Raw genomic sequence first — 14,181 nt, 5'->3', positions numbered from 1 at the left:
AGACAGTATTGCTATGATAAAAGTATACCTATAGTGTGTCCATAGTTGCAGTGATTACAACTCCTACTGCTTCCCTAGCTTAGGAAAGTTAATGGTTTAGTTATCCAACCACACCTCAGTTCTTAAAAGTGTTGTGTTAAACTGAGGAAGTGAGGATGAATTAAGATGCCCTCTACAAAGTGGTCAAGTGAATACCAGTATCTTGATTTTAGGGTATATAATCATATAATTCCAAAACATATAATTCCCACTCTGCATCTCCTCCCTCTTCTTCTTCCCCTCTCCCTAAAATGTAGTAAGATGGGAATCAAACAGGCTTCATATTTCTGAAATTGTGATGGTCAAAGTTTAGAAATCTCTCCCGGTAGACTGTGAACCAAGATTTTTCAGAGACTTACAATTCACCATATTTGGGCATGTTTCAGAGCCAAAACAAATTTCAAACTATGACCAAAACATGCAAAAATCTGAAAACTTCAAAGGGATATTAGTACAGGAATTGGGGTTTGTACATGTCTATTTTCTTTTCATGGGCACACTACCACACATTCTCCTAACTGAAATCATGGGATGTATTGATAAACTGCAACAGATTTCTACATGGTAGAGATATCAGGCACAGGTAATTGCAACCTAAATCATATAAAACAACAAATCTATAGGTTGTGGAACATAGGATCCTATAAGAGAAGATGTTAGCTGTACATGGTACTACCAGAATGTATGCCCTCTTCCATGACTCTAAAAGACTCTAGGTTTATATGTTAAAGATTGTGAAGTGAATCGTGCATATATCTCACGTCCTTCAAAATCATTATTGATATACACAGTAGTTACTAGACTGTGATCTAAAAGATACCTACAGGGTACTGAAATGGAAACCTACAAATTCTGTCCAAGTGCTTTTCAGAAATTGTTTGTTTTCATCTTGTTCCTTGTCAAATACATAATGCACTTTTGTTCTAGCAAAACTAAGCATTTTGTACATTCTCAGCTTCTGTATTTTTTTTTCCTTTTAGCACTAAATATTTAAATACATTCAACCTAAAAATCTCAAGCTAGTAATCTGCTGCTTGTGTCTTCCCCCCTGAGGTGTAACTATCAATGTTGCTGAAGGGACACTATAGAGATTGCAGTTACAGTCCTACCTGCCCACAGGCCAGTCCCATGCCTCGCTCCCCCATACCATGAGGACATGATAAATTTAACTCCAGCGCATCAGCACCAGCAACCTATGAAACATGCAGAAGGAAAAAAATTGCAGAATTAACTTCCAGTAATGCACTCTTTCCTGTAGCATTTACTGTTCATGCTATATAGATTTCTTTAGACATTTTATTTTTGTTTTTTAAAGAGAGAAAGCTATGGTTATGATACCCTGAAAAAGAACGTGTTGATCATTACAGACAGAAATTTCAAAAATGTATGTGGTTTCCAAAAATTATTAAGGAAATTAAAGTTAAAAATAAATTAAAAAGAGACAAGGACAATAAAGAGTTTGTTCTGGAAAATGTTAAAAAATGGAATGTAATTGCAGGGCCTTAGAGCAGCACTGAAAGAGAGGTTTGGCAGGCAGTGTTACACAGGTGTTGCTGTGTTCTGAAGAACTGTAACTCAGGAGTAAATTTTTCCTTTCTGCTTTAACGAATTTAGTCTCCAAATTTTCTGCAGGCATCTGTACTGTGTCATAGCTTTTGACATTAAATATTTTTCTTTCTGAAGAACAAGAGAGTAATAAAAAAAGTCTATACAAACATATTATTCACGCTAATTTCTCTTCATCACCCTCTATTAGTTACAATTAAAAAGGCAAGGGAGCCAAGTTGTTCAACGGCAGCACAAAGACATGCTTCTCTTCCTTTCTGCTGAACTGCTCCGCCTGAGACAAACATCTCTCCTGTTGCCTTCCACGTGGCTCTAACTAGGATTTTGTTTTGCATTTGCATTTTGTTTTTGCTTATTGAACTGGAGTAACTTTTCCTGCTGTGTGGCCACGGTTCAGCAACTCCCCAAGTGCGTGAGCAGGGGAGAAGCCATCCATCACTTTCAGGAATCCTCCCTATTCCAGCCAGCTCCACGAGTCTGGCCATGCCATGCTGCTGTCGGTGCTGTCGGCCTCCCTGACAAGCTGACCTTTTGTATGAATAGGTTGCCCTCCTGCTGAGAGGCACTGCAGTACCTTCTGGGGCTTCTGCTCTCTGGAAAGCCACATCTATTACCTCCTAGGTAGGATCCTACGCATGCGATTAAATATCACTGCTCTTCAGCTGTGAGCTCCAGAGCGTCCCAAACTAGTGTGCTGCTCTCCACAGAGAGGACACCAACAACTACTTTCCAGAAGAATGCTGTACCACATACGTTACACATCATTGACTGCATTTAAAGAACCACTTTTTTCTAAAGGGGTAACACAGATACAAGCACGGATTGGAAATATCTGTCTTAAAGTTGGATAGCAGTATCACCAAATTAAAAAAGAGGGAACAAATGGCACAATAAAGCAATTCATCTCAGTCAGTTTAAAAGTGGCACTGCTCCTGTCAAGCACAGATTCCAAAAAATGATTTTATGGTCAATTAGGTAAATACAGGTAGAAATTGAAATAGTGTCGAAGATTACCAAGCTAACTACTGATAATGTTTAATTTCACTTCCCTAAGTCCCCAAAGTGACTTTTTTCCTCACAGGTTTAAAATGCTCAGAGAAAATAGAGAAATGTCGTCCCACATCATCATAGGACGGCTTAGGACACTGAATAAACAACAATGTCCAAACATTCTGCCATATGAAAACACAAATTCAAAATATACACACCTCTATCCACACATATATAAACATATTTTTAAAAATATTTAATACTTATAAAATATTTAAATCTGAGCTAATGCTAGCAATAATGACAAGTTAATTTTTTTCTTTGCTTAAATATGTTAATACCATGCTATTTATTTCCTCTAGATAATTTATGTGGAAAACACACTTTAATTTAAATATAACAACTTTGCATTCCATTCTGATATAGACACCTTTCTGAATGAAATTATTGCAGTCTTAATCAAGTATTTCTTATACTACTCCCTATGGACACAGGTACATGTTATTAAATAGTTTTTCCCTTCAAATTGAATAGAAATTTCAGGTGCATAGTCTGTTTGCATTTCTGTAAGACTGGACTTATACTATAGGAAGCCTGCTGACTGCTATTATATATGCTGGCTTTCTCAGTTATCATTTTTGAAAGTCTGTATTAAAACTAGAATAGCATTAACTGAGCCCTTTATACTTTAAATATTCAAGAGTTTTATATTCAAAATTTCTTCTGGTGCTGTCAAACTAGCATGCCTGTAGGCAAGGTAAGATCAAGTTAGGCTCTCAAAGGTAGAATTAAATTTTATCAGGGCATCCGTCATAATATACAGTTTGCTTAAAATGTAAATAAAAAGTATATAGATTCAAAGACTAAAGGCTTTGCAGGTACTGCTTAAAAATCCAAGGGATCATTTTTATGGAACAGATTTCCTTTAAATTTACATTTCCATCACTTTAATGAAAACACAGAATAAACAAATTGTAATGGACATGCTTTAAATTCTCATTTTTCTCTTTGAATCTATTTCTTTCAAAAAAGTCCTTACTGCAGCTCTTGTTTTTAAGGAGAATTTAAAACAATACGCAGAAACACAATTAGGAAACCATTACCTCAGCCATTTTTGAAAGTTCAGTCCAGTCCTCCCTGCTATAGCTGCACATGATACTGGCAATCAGAACCTGTAAAGAACATACATGCAATCATTTTAAGCCATGTTACCATATTCTGTAATACAGCCCGTTACTGTGACTCCAGGCTTTAACTGCCACAACCTGCACATGGGAACTACCAGCTGCATGCCACCAGCTATACAGTGAAATACAGCTGCAGATTTCACTGGGGATGACACACAGTATATAAACTCATGTACTGTATCCCAGCTTTTTAAGATATCTGGGATAGGCTTAATCTGTCACCCCCCTTCATAACACTTCTCTCGAACCTTCCCATAATGCTGAGGGTTAATGACTCATTCATTTCAGGCAAATACTGAAAAGCACAGTGTAGAAAAATTGTTCAACACACACAGCTGTTGGAAACTGCAAACTCCCAAATTATCTCCATAAGAAAGATGAGATATTTAGTATCTATAGAAGGCAGGGAAAGGCACTTTAAAAAGTAAGGCAGCTATGGAGAAAATTGGACATGGTGAGGTTACATTCTATTCATTTAAAAGGACAATACCACTCATCATCATCATTATTTCCACTATTTCCATTGTTTTGCTCTGATGAATCTCTACAATCAATCTACCACCCACCTACTTGCAGACTACCTACCCATCCACTCTTCTGGTTGATGTTTGCAGAATGGGAGTCTTTTGAGAAGGAAAGGATTTGATAAAGCACCTGCCTTGCCTGCAGGTGCCCATTTGTGTGTATCTCTGGCATAAATATAAGACCAAGCTTTTCATTAAGCACACACAATCATTACTGGCCATGCTTTTATTTCCCTCTGACAGAGGAAAAAAAGTCTCTCTCCTATACCATAGTTTTTTTAATTGTGAAAAATCTTATATAGCTTTATATGTTATGACAAAATCTGCTCTGTGTGCTATTTGAATATTCAAGACAAATTGAGTACTCTGGAAATAAACAAAAATCTCTTTTAAAGGACTCTAATTAATTTTTAAAAGCAAAAATTGCAAAAAATCAGTTCAAGAAATTATATATGAGAAAAATATAAAGCAACTGGAATTTAGCTAGAAACTGTATCTTGTCAAATTCAAGCTTTTTTTAAACTAACTAAAGCAAAAAAAACCCCAAACAAACAAAACAAAACAACCCAGCAGCTCAGACACTGACAACTTGATAAAGATTTTCACACTTGCAGTCAAAATCCAAAGTATATCAGAAATTTGCACAATTGAGCTTTAAAACAAATCAAATTTTTTCATCAGGGAAAGTTATAAGACAGCAAGGGTGGTTGACTACATTCATAAGTAGTTGAGTTACATTACATCAAGTGTTATTAATGAAATTTGAAAATTCTGCTGGGAGTATACAAAAGAGGAGGAACAAGATCTGTGATGTTTCAAAGAGCTCTTAATTAAGACAACATGTTTATTTAATACTGATTAGTTTTAGCATTCACATTTAAAATTAAGTACATACTTTTGACAGAAGCAGTGGTTTACAATAACAAAAATAACTGAAAGCAAAAATTACATTTCTGCCATGACTCTTCATGGGAAAACCATGATCTCAAAGGGAATAATGAAAATTTTAAAATAGTAGGGATTTTATTCTCCTTCCCCCCCCACTGTTCTCTTATAACTTGAAATGAAACTTAATTCCTAGGTGGAAACATATCTTCCAGCACTCTGCTAAAAAAACTATCCTTCCTCAAGTGATTATTCTTCCCTAAAATGCCTCTACAAACTTTTCATTTGGAATCAGTAACCATGACAAGAAAAAAAAAAATTATCACGGGTGAACATTTAGGGGAACTATCTGTGATGCTTGAGGTTTGAATCTACTCCTAAAATCACACAAGGGAACTTATAAAGAAATCACAGACTATTATCACCTACTACCCAGAAAGAGAATAGCAAGAAAAAAGAATAATAAGTGATAAAAATCAGAGGTTTCATTTGAAAGTAATAAACAGAAATTGTATCACATTTCAGCTTCTTAGCCTCTTCTCACTAATTTTTATTTTTTTTTTTACATCTTTGGTGCCTACAATGCCATGTACCACATTACCACCCCTGCAACTTTAATGGCCCCAAACAGTATCTCTCGAAAGTCCAGCATATGGCACAGCTCAGGTGCATCCGTGGAGAGCACATCCTTCCTCCCGATTCCTGAAATTTGCAGTGGCAACCTGACATAAGCTTAATTACAGTTGTTTGAGCCACAAGTGCGAGGCCGCACCACGCTTCCCGGCTTACAAAAGTGGGCTGCTGACAGGTCTTACAATGAAGCTGCTGCTAAAGCGTAGTAAGTGGTAAATGAAGGTTGACTAAATTGCAGCTTTGTCATAGCTTGAGTGTGGGCTGCCTGCGTACCGTGCATGATTGAAGCACAGTGGGACCCCTGGCCCTCTCTTTTTTCCAGATCAAAATCATAGCTGGTATGTGCTGTGCCCTCCTCTTCTTCATCCAAACTGCTATTTTGCCTGTTGCCGAGAGATCCCGCCTGCTCTGCCCTGCGCCCAGGAGTGCAGCAGCCCTGCAGACACTGCTCCTCCCTGACGATGTGACAGATGTCACAGACAAGGTCCTTATGCCCTGACACTACACAGGGTGATCCACAATTTCTCTGAATGCCCATAAAGGGACAAGCACATGTTTGTAACATCGGACACTGTTCTGTGTTCAGAATTTTCTTGATCATTCATGGAAGAAAAAGGTCCACAATAAAACTTTTTTTTTTTGTTGGAAGGAAGGGAGATGGAAAAGGGAGGGTATGTAATGCACCAGCTAGGACAGAATTATAAGATGAATATACTGTAGCTAAAGCACCTCGCAAAAAACTACATTTCACACAATTCTATAACTAATGCATTAGTAGTTGTTCTACTTAAAAGAACACTGACAAGGTACTTCTCCTAATCCTTAAAATATTTTTCTCTGTGTTTATAATAATCCCCTGGAAGCTTAAACTAGAATCTATTTCCCTTGTGAACGTTGTTTTTTTTCCTCTTCCATTATCGTTATGTGGATGTCTCATGAAGGCAATAGCATTAAAAGAAATAAAAAGGATGAGGTTTGTCACCATGAATGTTTTCAAGCGATCTTTCTTTCCTAGCACACAGAATTCACTGCAAAAGGTTGCAAAACAAAAGGAAGGAGAAAAAAAAAAAACCTGGGCCTACTTTGGGTCAGACAATCCTGAGAAAATCTATTTAAAGCCAGACAGCAGTAAAACTCTAGGTTGACAATTACCATTTGTCCTGTACTGACTGCTCTGCAGGGAGTAAGGGAGTTTCAGTACACTCAGTCTGAAAAAAATCTCAGGGGGCTGGATTTAAATGTGAACACTGTCAATTCCTGTAAATTTAGGAAAACTTCCCAAGAGACAGAACGCAATCACAATCCCCTACCCTCATGCCTGTAAGAACCAAATTTATTTTGGTCATCTCACACAGGCCAGAGCCTGTATCTGTTCCTAATTTACTCTTCCAGGTCTCTGTGTAATCTACCTGTACTTCAGGAAATTCAGCCACCGACATAATTTCTGCTTTCTCTTCCCTACCTGTCCTTTCTCACTGCTGTATTAGACTTGAGGGCACTTCTGCATCAAGTGTTCATAGATGCTCCATTTAGACACTGCTGCTGGCCACAACATGCAACCCCTTCTGATTTCTCAAGCAGTTGCAAAAATCCCCAACATTTTATTTTTTATGTGCACAGTCCTTGAAAAAACATAGTCTTAGCATCATCTTTAAGAGACTGTTCCCCTGAAAGCTGTAAAATCAAGAGGAGCTTTCAAGAAGACTGAAGAACTGCTTTTTTAACAGCTACTTGTTTGGGAAGCAGAGATATGGAATAGGATAATTGCTGTGTAAAGAGGGGGTGCAGAGATTGAAGATGACATTAAGAACCATATTTCAATACCCACAAAATTATTGTTGATCAATCTAAACTTCAAAATGTTTTTTTATTTGGGCCAGATGGAAAGACCTCAATCCTCCTTTCAAGACATGTTTCTTCTTTCAAAACAATACAGTATAGCCTTGCCACATGACCTGCTTAGCCTGAACAAATGCAAACATTTTTAAACAAAATTCCTCAGGAAGCATTTACTAAGAAGGAACTTAGAACTGAAGATATAAGCTTTCTAAAACAAATTGCAAAAATAACATTATCACTCACCACTGGAAAAGACACCTACATCCATACCAACACACAAAGACAGGAGAACTTCTTGGCAGCTGAATCACTGTTTCACAGCATTAAAATCCCCATCAGTCTGAATGGGTGCATACACTCAGTTTTGACCACAACCCATACGTTGTAACAGGCCAACTCACTCTGAACTCACTCACTCACAGGATTTCCTGAATGTTTTGAACATGTGTAGCTACAACAACATGTAGTCCACCACGCACTTGTTGAAAAGTTAATAAAGAACGGTTTACGGGGCACTTTTTAGCTATTTCAATGACACGATAAATAATCTTGCAAATATCTACATGGAAAACATGTCTGCTGCATATGGATTTCTCACAGTTCTTCACACATGCAAGTCAAACAAACTATCTGACCAGAGGCTAGATTCTGCCCTCACAATAGCCCTTAGATGCAGTCTCAACAGCAAAGAGTGTAAGGCAATACCAACAGCACCACAGGATTTTTTGGGTTGGTACAGATGTTACACCTTAACAACTCACACCACTAGCCTTCCTCTGTAACCCTGCCTCTTGCACAGCATCAGGTCCAAGACAAGTCTCAGCTATGCCACATTGTGCCAGCAGAAAAGTTTTTGGAGACTTACTCCTGCTCGGTGCCACTTGTGGCAGTCCAAAATGGCCACTGGCTGGCAAAAAGATCATCCTCAAAATCATCCAGCCAGAATTAACTACGTATAGAACACTTGTAAGTACCCACTGTAAAAGATAAGAGTACAACTGCAGAAAATATTCTGTATTGCACAAATATGCTTACATGTACAGCAGTAAAAAACAACAGAAGCACAAACATTTGCTCTTGCAAAAATAACCCTCCAGAATCCAGCCTGATTTTGATGCCTTGTACACCCAACCTGGTTTCTCTTTCTCTGTACATTCTTGTTGCAAATTTTGATTTATTGCAGAACTGAAATAAAAATAAGCTTCTTATTAAAAAATACCTAGAACATCAAATCCCGTGCAATAAGAAAGTTAACAATTGTAAAACCTGTCATGTCCCTGAGAAGCAGAGGAATTATCTTGTTATCAATTTAATAATGGAACATTGAAGTAAATGATGCCATCCACTGACACCAGTAACACTGTCTCTCCTGGGAAATTCATGTTGGTAGGAACTGTCAATCTAGATGGATATGGACATATGAAACATTGTACCTTCAGTCCATAAATCTACTCGTCCTATGTTGCCTTAATAAAAAGATTCTGCATGATGATAAAGACAAGCAATGCAGACTGTCTTGACATTGCTGACCTGCAATTCTGCTTCTCTTCTTTTTTTCTTTTTTCAGGCAATTTACTCTTCAATAAATAATTTAACAAAATAATATAAGAAAATTTAAGTAAAGGAAAATAAGACAAGTAGGGGATATTAGTATATTTATTATGCAGCTGTAGCAAACCTTCCGAATAAAGCCCTTTCTTTGCCTTGTTTCTTTATACTGCAATCTCCAGTTTGTTTCTTAAAGTGAAGTGGAAGTGAGATACAACAGATCAAGACACAAATAGGCCAAACATTATCAGCACACAAATAAGTCTAGAGAAGATGATGATAAGAGTCTGAAAATACTATGATTTGCTAACTGTATCACATACAAAAAAAATCAGCGTGAGCAGAAAACAGCAAAGATTCTATTCCAGGCTCAATGGAGACACTTATTTTCAAAGGCAGTTATTTTCATATGATGATTCTGCTACTATCAATGAGATCCATCTATTTAATGAGATTATTTGAGTACACTGGGCTACAGCTTCAAATTAAGGTCTAGAGTTGTTAGGATGTAACACCCTCAGACAAACAAAACTCAAAGGTTATGAAGAAATCCATTTCTTTGTAAAATAACAGAATGCTGTGGTTTTGATGGGAGCACAAAGCTAAACAGATTGTTCTTTAGATCGTGCTGCACCTGTAGAAAAACAAGGGAACTACTTGGTTTTGTAACTTCTCCTCTACCATGTCAGACTCGGCACCATATCAGCCACTATCAGGGCAGGAGTTGAGCTACCCTGCGTGTACACATAAACATATAGGCACAGATCATACACGTGGAAAGTGTGGATAAACGAAAAGCTAACTTAATGAGAGACCAGCTACCCTGAAATATGACTGAAAGTGAATGGACAAGAGAAAAAAGAGACCTTCTGATGCATCTCCCATGACTCAGGGCACCGCTTAATTAAAATGTGGTAACTTATGAAGAGTGAAAAAGAGACTATGGAATATGAGTTCCCCAAAACATATACGTATAATGAAAGAAAATATAGCACCTGTATCAAACACTTCAGGAAAGCTCAAATATTTTACATGATTAGAAGAAGTATGTCCATTTTATGACAGATCGTTAAAAATTTCAGTGCTTCAGGTAAACCCTTCAAATTACATTGAAAATTATCTGTTTGGCTGAAGAATTCTCTGGAAATTTGATAGAATCTTTAGGATTTTATTTTGCATAGGAAACTTATCCTAGTTCAACCTTTAGTGTCTTTGGTAATGAATGAAAATGAATACATGGATGAATGGAAATTAGCATTACTGAATGGAAAAGACACAAGTTAATAAAGGCTGAATCCAAGAGAAGAGTGAAGACAGATACTAATTTTTTGGCAGTACTTCTCACAAACAATACCTGCAAGCCCTTTTGGAACTGGTATGCCCCTGCTGTATTTCTGTATTTCCACACTGATTTAATATAAAGAGAAAGCAGAGGAGGCCAACACAATATTGGAAAACCTAACAGAAAAAGGATATATCTAATTCTACAGTATTTCAGACACATGCTATGACCTGTAGCAAAAGCTTTACACCAGGGTACTGACACCTTATTGATTCTCAAGACCACATAAGGAAAACAAGGTTGGCAAAAGGCAACACAAATCTGTGCATTTTTTCCTCCACCTCTAGAAATTTTTCTCTTATCAAATTCTCTGCCCAGATGCCCACAGTCCTTTTTAACACTGTTCTTTGAGCACCTTGCTAATTATTGCTCTTTATTCTCACAATAGCACAGGCAACTCTCTGCAGGGTGCCCCTCTGAGAGGGGAAGCCAACTGGAGACAAATATGTTCAAGGCATGTACGCTGCTCCCATGGAGGGAATGAGCAGCTGTTGACTGAAAGGAACCCTAAGATCTCTTCCCGACCTTGACTGCTTCTACATCTATGCAGATATATTTCCCCTATTACTTAGCAGCAAAGCTGCTTAACTTATTAGAAAAGAAATTCATCAGAAAATATAAAGAGGCAAAATATGGACTGAACAGCTTCATCACAGTTCCCTAACTCCTGCAGTCAGTCAGCTAGCAATTCCCCAGGTCAAATCTGTCTCTTTGCATCTCTGAGAAGTCCATCCTATCTCTTCCCTTGTTCCATCACCCCCAGGGCTTCTTTTAATTCACTTCCTTGGATTTGAAAGCTCGAGAAAACCAGCAGTATCAGTGCTAGTAGAGGAGAAAATTGTAGCTCAGACAGGAGGGAGAAAACCCCCTCCCTTTTATACTTTAGAGCCCTGTGATCCCCTTCATCATGTGACATTGCCGGTGCCAAAGCAATGCTTCGAAGGAATAAATGATTTTGTCAGCCTGGTTGCATCCTCCACAATTCACCCACTCTCTCTCTGTGCACCATTATCCTCATAGTGATATACTGAAAAGCACTGATAATTCACCTGATTTTGCACAAACTCTTCAGTTAGGCTGTTCTGATAGGTGAGGGCATGGTAATTAAGAAGGTGTGCAGGAACAGGCTATAAGGTTTGTCTAATCTTCAGGAAATTATCTGATGTCTCTAAATACCAGCTGCATAGAGGAGACCTATCAGTTCTTTAACACTATTCGCTGCTGTCTGGTCTAGGTATCAGTCTGGCTATCGGACCTCACAAGAAGGAGAGCTTCTTCACAGTCCCAAACCTGCCTGATTAATCAGGCAGATTCACCTCATGACCAGAGACAATCTGCAAATGCTCACAGGGCTAAAAACATGGGATCATTTCAATGATCAGAGCAGGACCAGTGAATCCCCACCAGAAACTTTCATCTGGAAAACGTTTCATATATAAATATTTTTGTAGTGAAAATTATATTAAAAACAGTCCACTCGTAAAGAAAGAAACTACTTTCTGTCAGGCACAGAACTTTTCAGAAAGTGAAGAAGAAAATCCATGTTTTCTGTCAAACTCGATCTCTTCATATATCCTTCTTATCATTCTCTGGTATTTCCCAGCTGGGCCAAAAATTCAGTGAACAACAGTGCCACTATGCACTGAACCTCACGATGGCATGTCTGCAGTGCTCCCATCTGAGATATGATCAGAAAATCCCATGAGTGGGTAGCTTTAAATTTTTTTTCTATGCAGACATTATAATTTACTTAAGTAGCTAGCTGTTATGTTTGATGACCCAAGTAGTTTTTTGGCTACACTCCAGCAGCAAAGAATATACAAAATAAAGGGTTGGAAGTTGGCAGCTACCTTCTGACTAATCTTTCCTCCTCAACTGCCAGCTCCACCCACTTCTTCATATTTTGGGGAAGCTCATCAGAAGATGCTGAGAAACTGAAAGAGGCCTTACTATTTTCACTGTATAGTTGGATGTTTAATAAAATTGTTACCTAACTTGTTCAGCATATTGCTATGTGATTGGACATTTCAGAATTAAAATGCACTGAACAGTCTACAGTATTATAGCCTCATTCAAATGAAAGCACTGTAAGATCTAGTGTTGGTGAGGCTTTTATCAATGACCCAGCTGTGAGTACGCATGTTCCCAAAAAGATAAACTGAAAATAAATCACGTGAAATGTGGATGCCTCTGGCAGAATCAAAGGCAGAAGTCCTTCTAGGAACCAGAGGGGTTCTGACAGCACAACAATAAGAGAATGCAAATGTAATTCACATGCATTTTTAATGCCCACCCTTTACCTTGAGATGCACACACTGCTCACAGGTAGGAATTTGGGGTATCTATAAAATTCACACGATCTCTAGATTCTTTCACCTGAGCTATAGATAAATAAAACAATCTGCAAGCATATTCAGATTTTAATACGGTTATAGAGACAGAGCATAAATGGCTAGGTGGCCAAGAATGGTGTGGCTAAGAATAAGTCTATCATGTTCTTACACTGGAGGAAAAGTGATGCAGATTATTATAAATGCTACCTTGAAATGTAGAAATAGAGCTTCAATATACGTTTTTTTTTACCTAAGACTTTAATTAGCTATTATGTATAGACAAAAAAATCAACACAACTACGATTTTATAAAAAAAAATTAAAAGTAAAAATAATAAAAAGAAAATTGAACTTGAAATAAATTAGGAAATCTGCACTTAAAAACATGAGAAAGATGTAAAAACAAACCAGTGAAAAAGCATTCTTCTTGCGATTTGCAAGACTGGGAAGTGCAGTGGTTCCTTAGAGCACTTTGCTGGTTTCTTAGAGTTTACATTTAACATATGTGGCTCATAACAAAGGATGTATTTAGGTCTCCTTTAAAGAAGCCTTTAAAATATTTATGTGGGTTTAAGTGTTCAGTAAATAAGTACTTGCTGTCACATTTTTCCCTCAGCAATTAAAAGAAAAGACCATTTCCACTAGCTATGCATACAAGGTGTCAATGCACAAACAAGTTACTGCTGATTTATGCATTACCACCCATCGGCACACCTGCAGCAATCGGCTGCTCCAGTGCTCTTTCAAACTCCATAAAATAGGAGGTAAGTCTGGTTTGCTACATCCAAAAGTGAAGAAATTCATATTAACTTGAATCAGTCTGTATTTGCTGCAAGTTCCAAAGATGCACAGGGGTAGTTACCATTCTGACACACTGTAATTTGCTATCCCATGGTAATTGGTTGGCATGTATGTGTTGCCATAACCATATATTAGACTAACACTATATGAAGAGAGCAATAATTTTGCTTTTTGGGTCCTGCTGGCCACCTTATTTTGCATATTTAGCAGTTGCTACTTAACTTTGATTACTAGCACAGTTTATTAGAACAAAAAAACCCCAAACAAACAAAAAAACAACAAAACCCTAGGGTGAACTGAGATCTAGAATATGGAAATGTGGCAAATGTGAGAAGTTTGGTGATGAAAACTATGTAAAAGTTTATGGTCATAGTTCTTAAAGTCAATGTGAATAAAAAGTTCAGAAACTATCAGCAATGTTGAGGGTGTAGATTAAGATCATTTCAGAGCCCACTAAGAATTCTGCTAATCTACATGTTCCTTGTGGTGGATAAG

The 14,181-nt window shown here is 37.6% G+C and overlaps 1 protein-coding gene across 1 annotated transcript in view; it reads right to left on the bottom strand.

Annotated features, from left to right (window-relative positions):
- Window positions 1–14,181, bottom strand: part of DPYD (dihydropyrimidine dehydrogenase) — a 338,474-nt gene that overhangs the window by 106,127 nt on the left and 218,166 nt on the right. The window contains exons 16-17 of the mRNA XM_029963231.1: window positions 3,699–3,767; window positions 1,149–1,232 (exon numbers count right to left, since the gene is read on the bottom strand). Of these exons, the coding sequence (XP_029819091.1) occupies window positions 1,149–1,232; window positions 3,699–3,767 (153 nt within the window). The remainder of the gene's footprint in view (window positions 1–1,148; window positions 1,233–3,698; window positions 3,768–14,181) is intronic.

This window comes from Manacus vitellinus, unplaced genomic scaffold (genome assembly GCF_001715985.3).
Source record: "Manacus vitellinus isolate BGI_N305 unplaced genomic scaffold, ASM171598v3 scaffold_56_pilon, whole genome shotgun sequence".
Lineage (NCBI taxonomy): Eukaryota > Metazoa > Chordata > Aves > Passeriformes > Pipridae > Manacus > Manacus vitellinus.
This window is presented reverse-complemented; position numbering and strand designations above follow the sequence as displayed.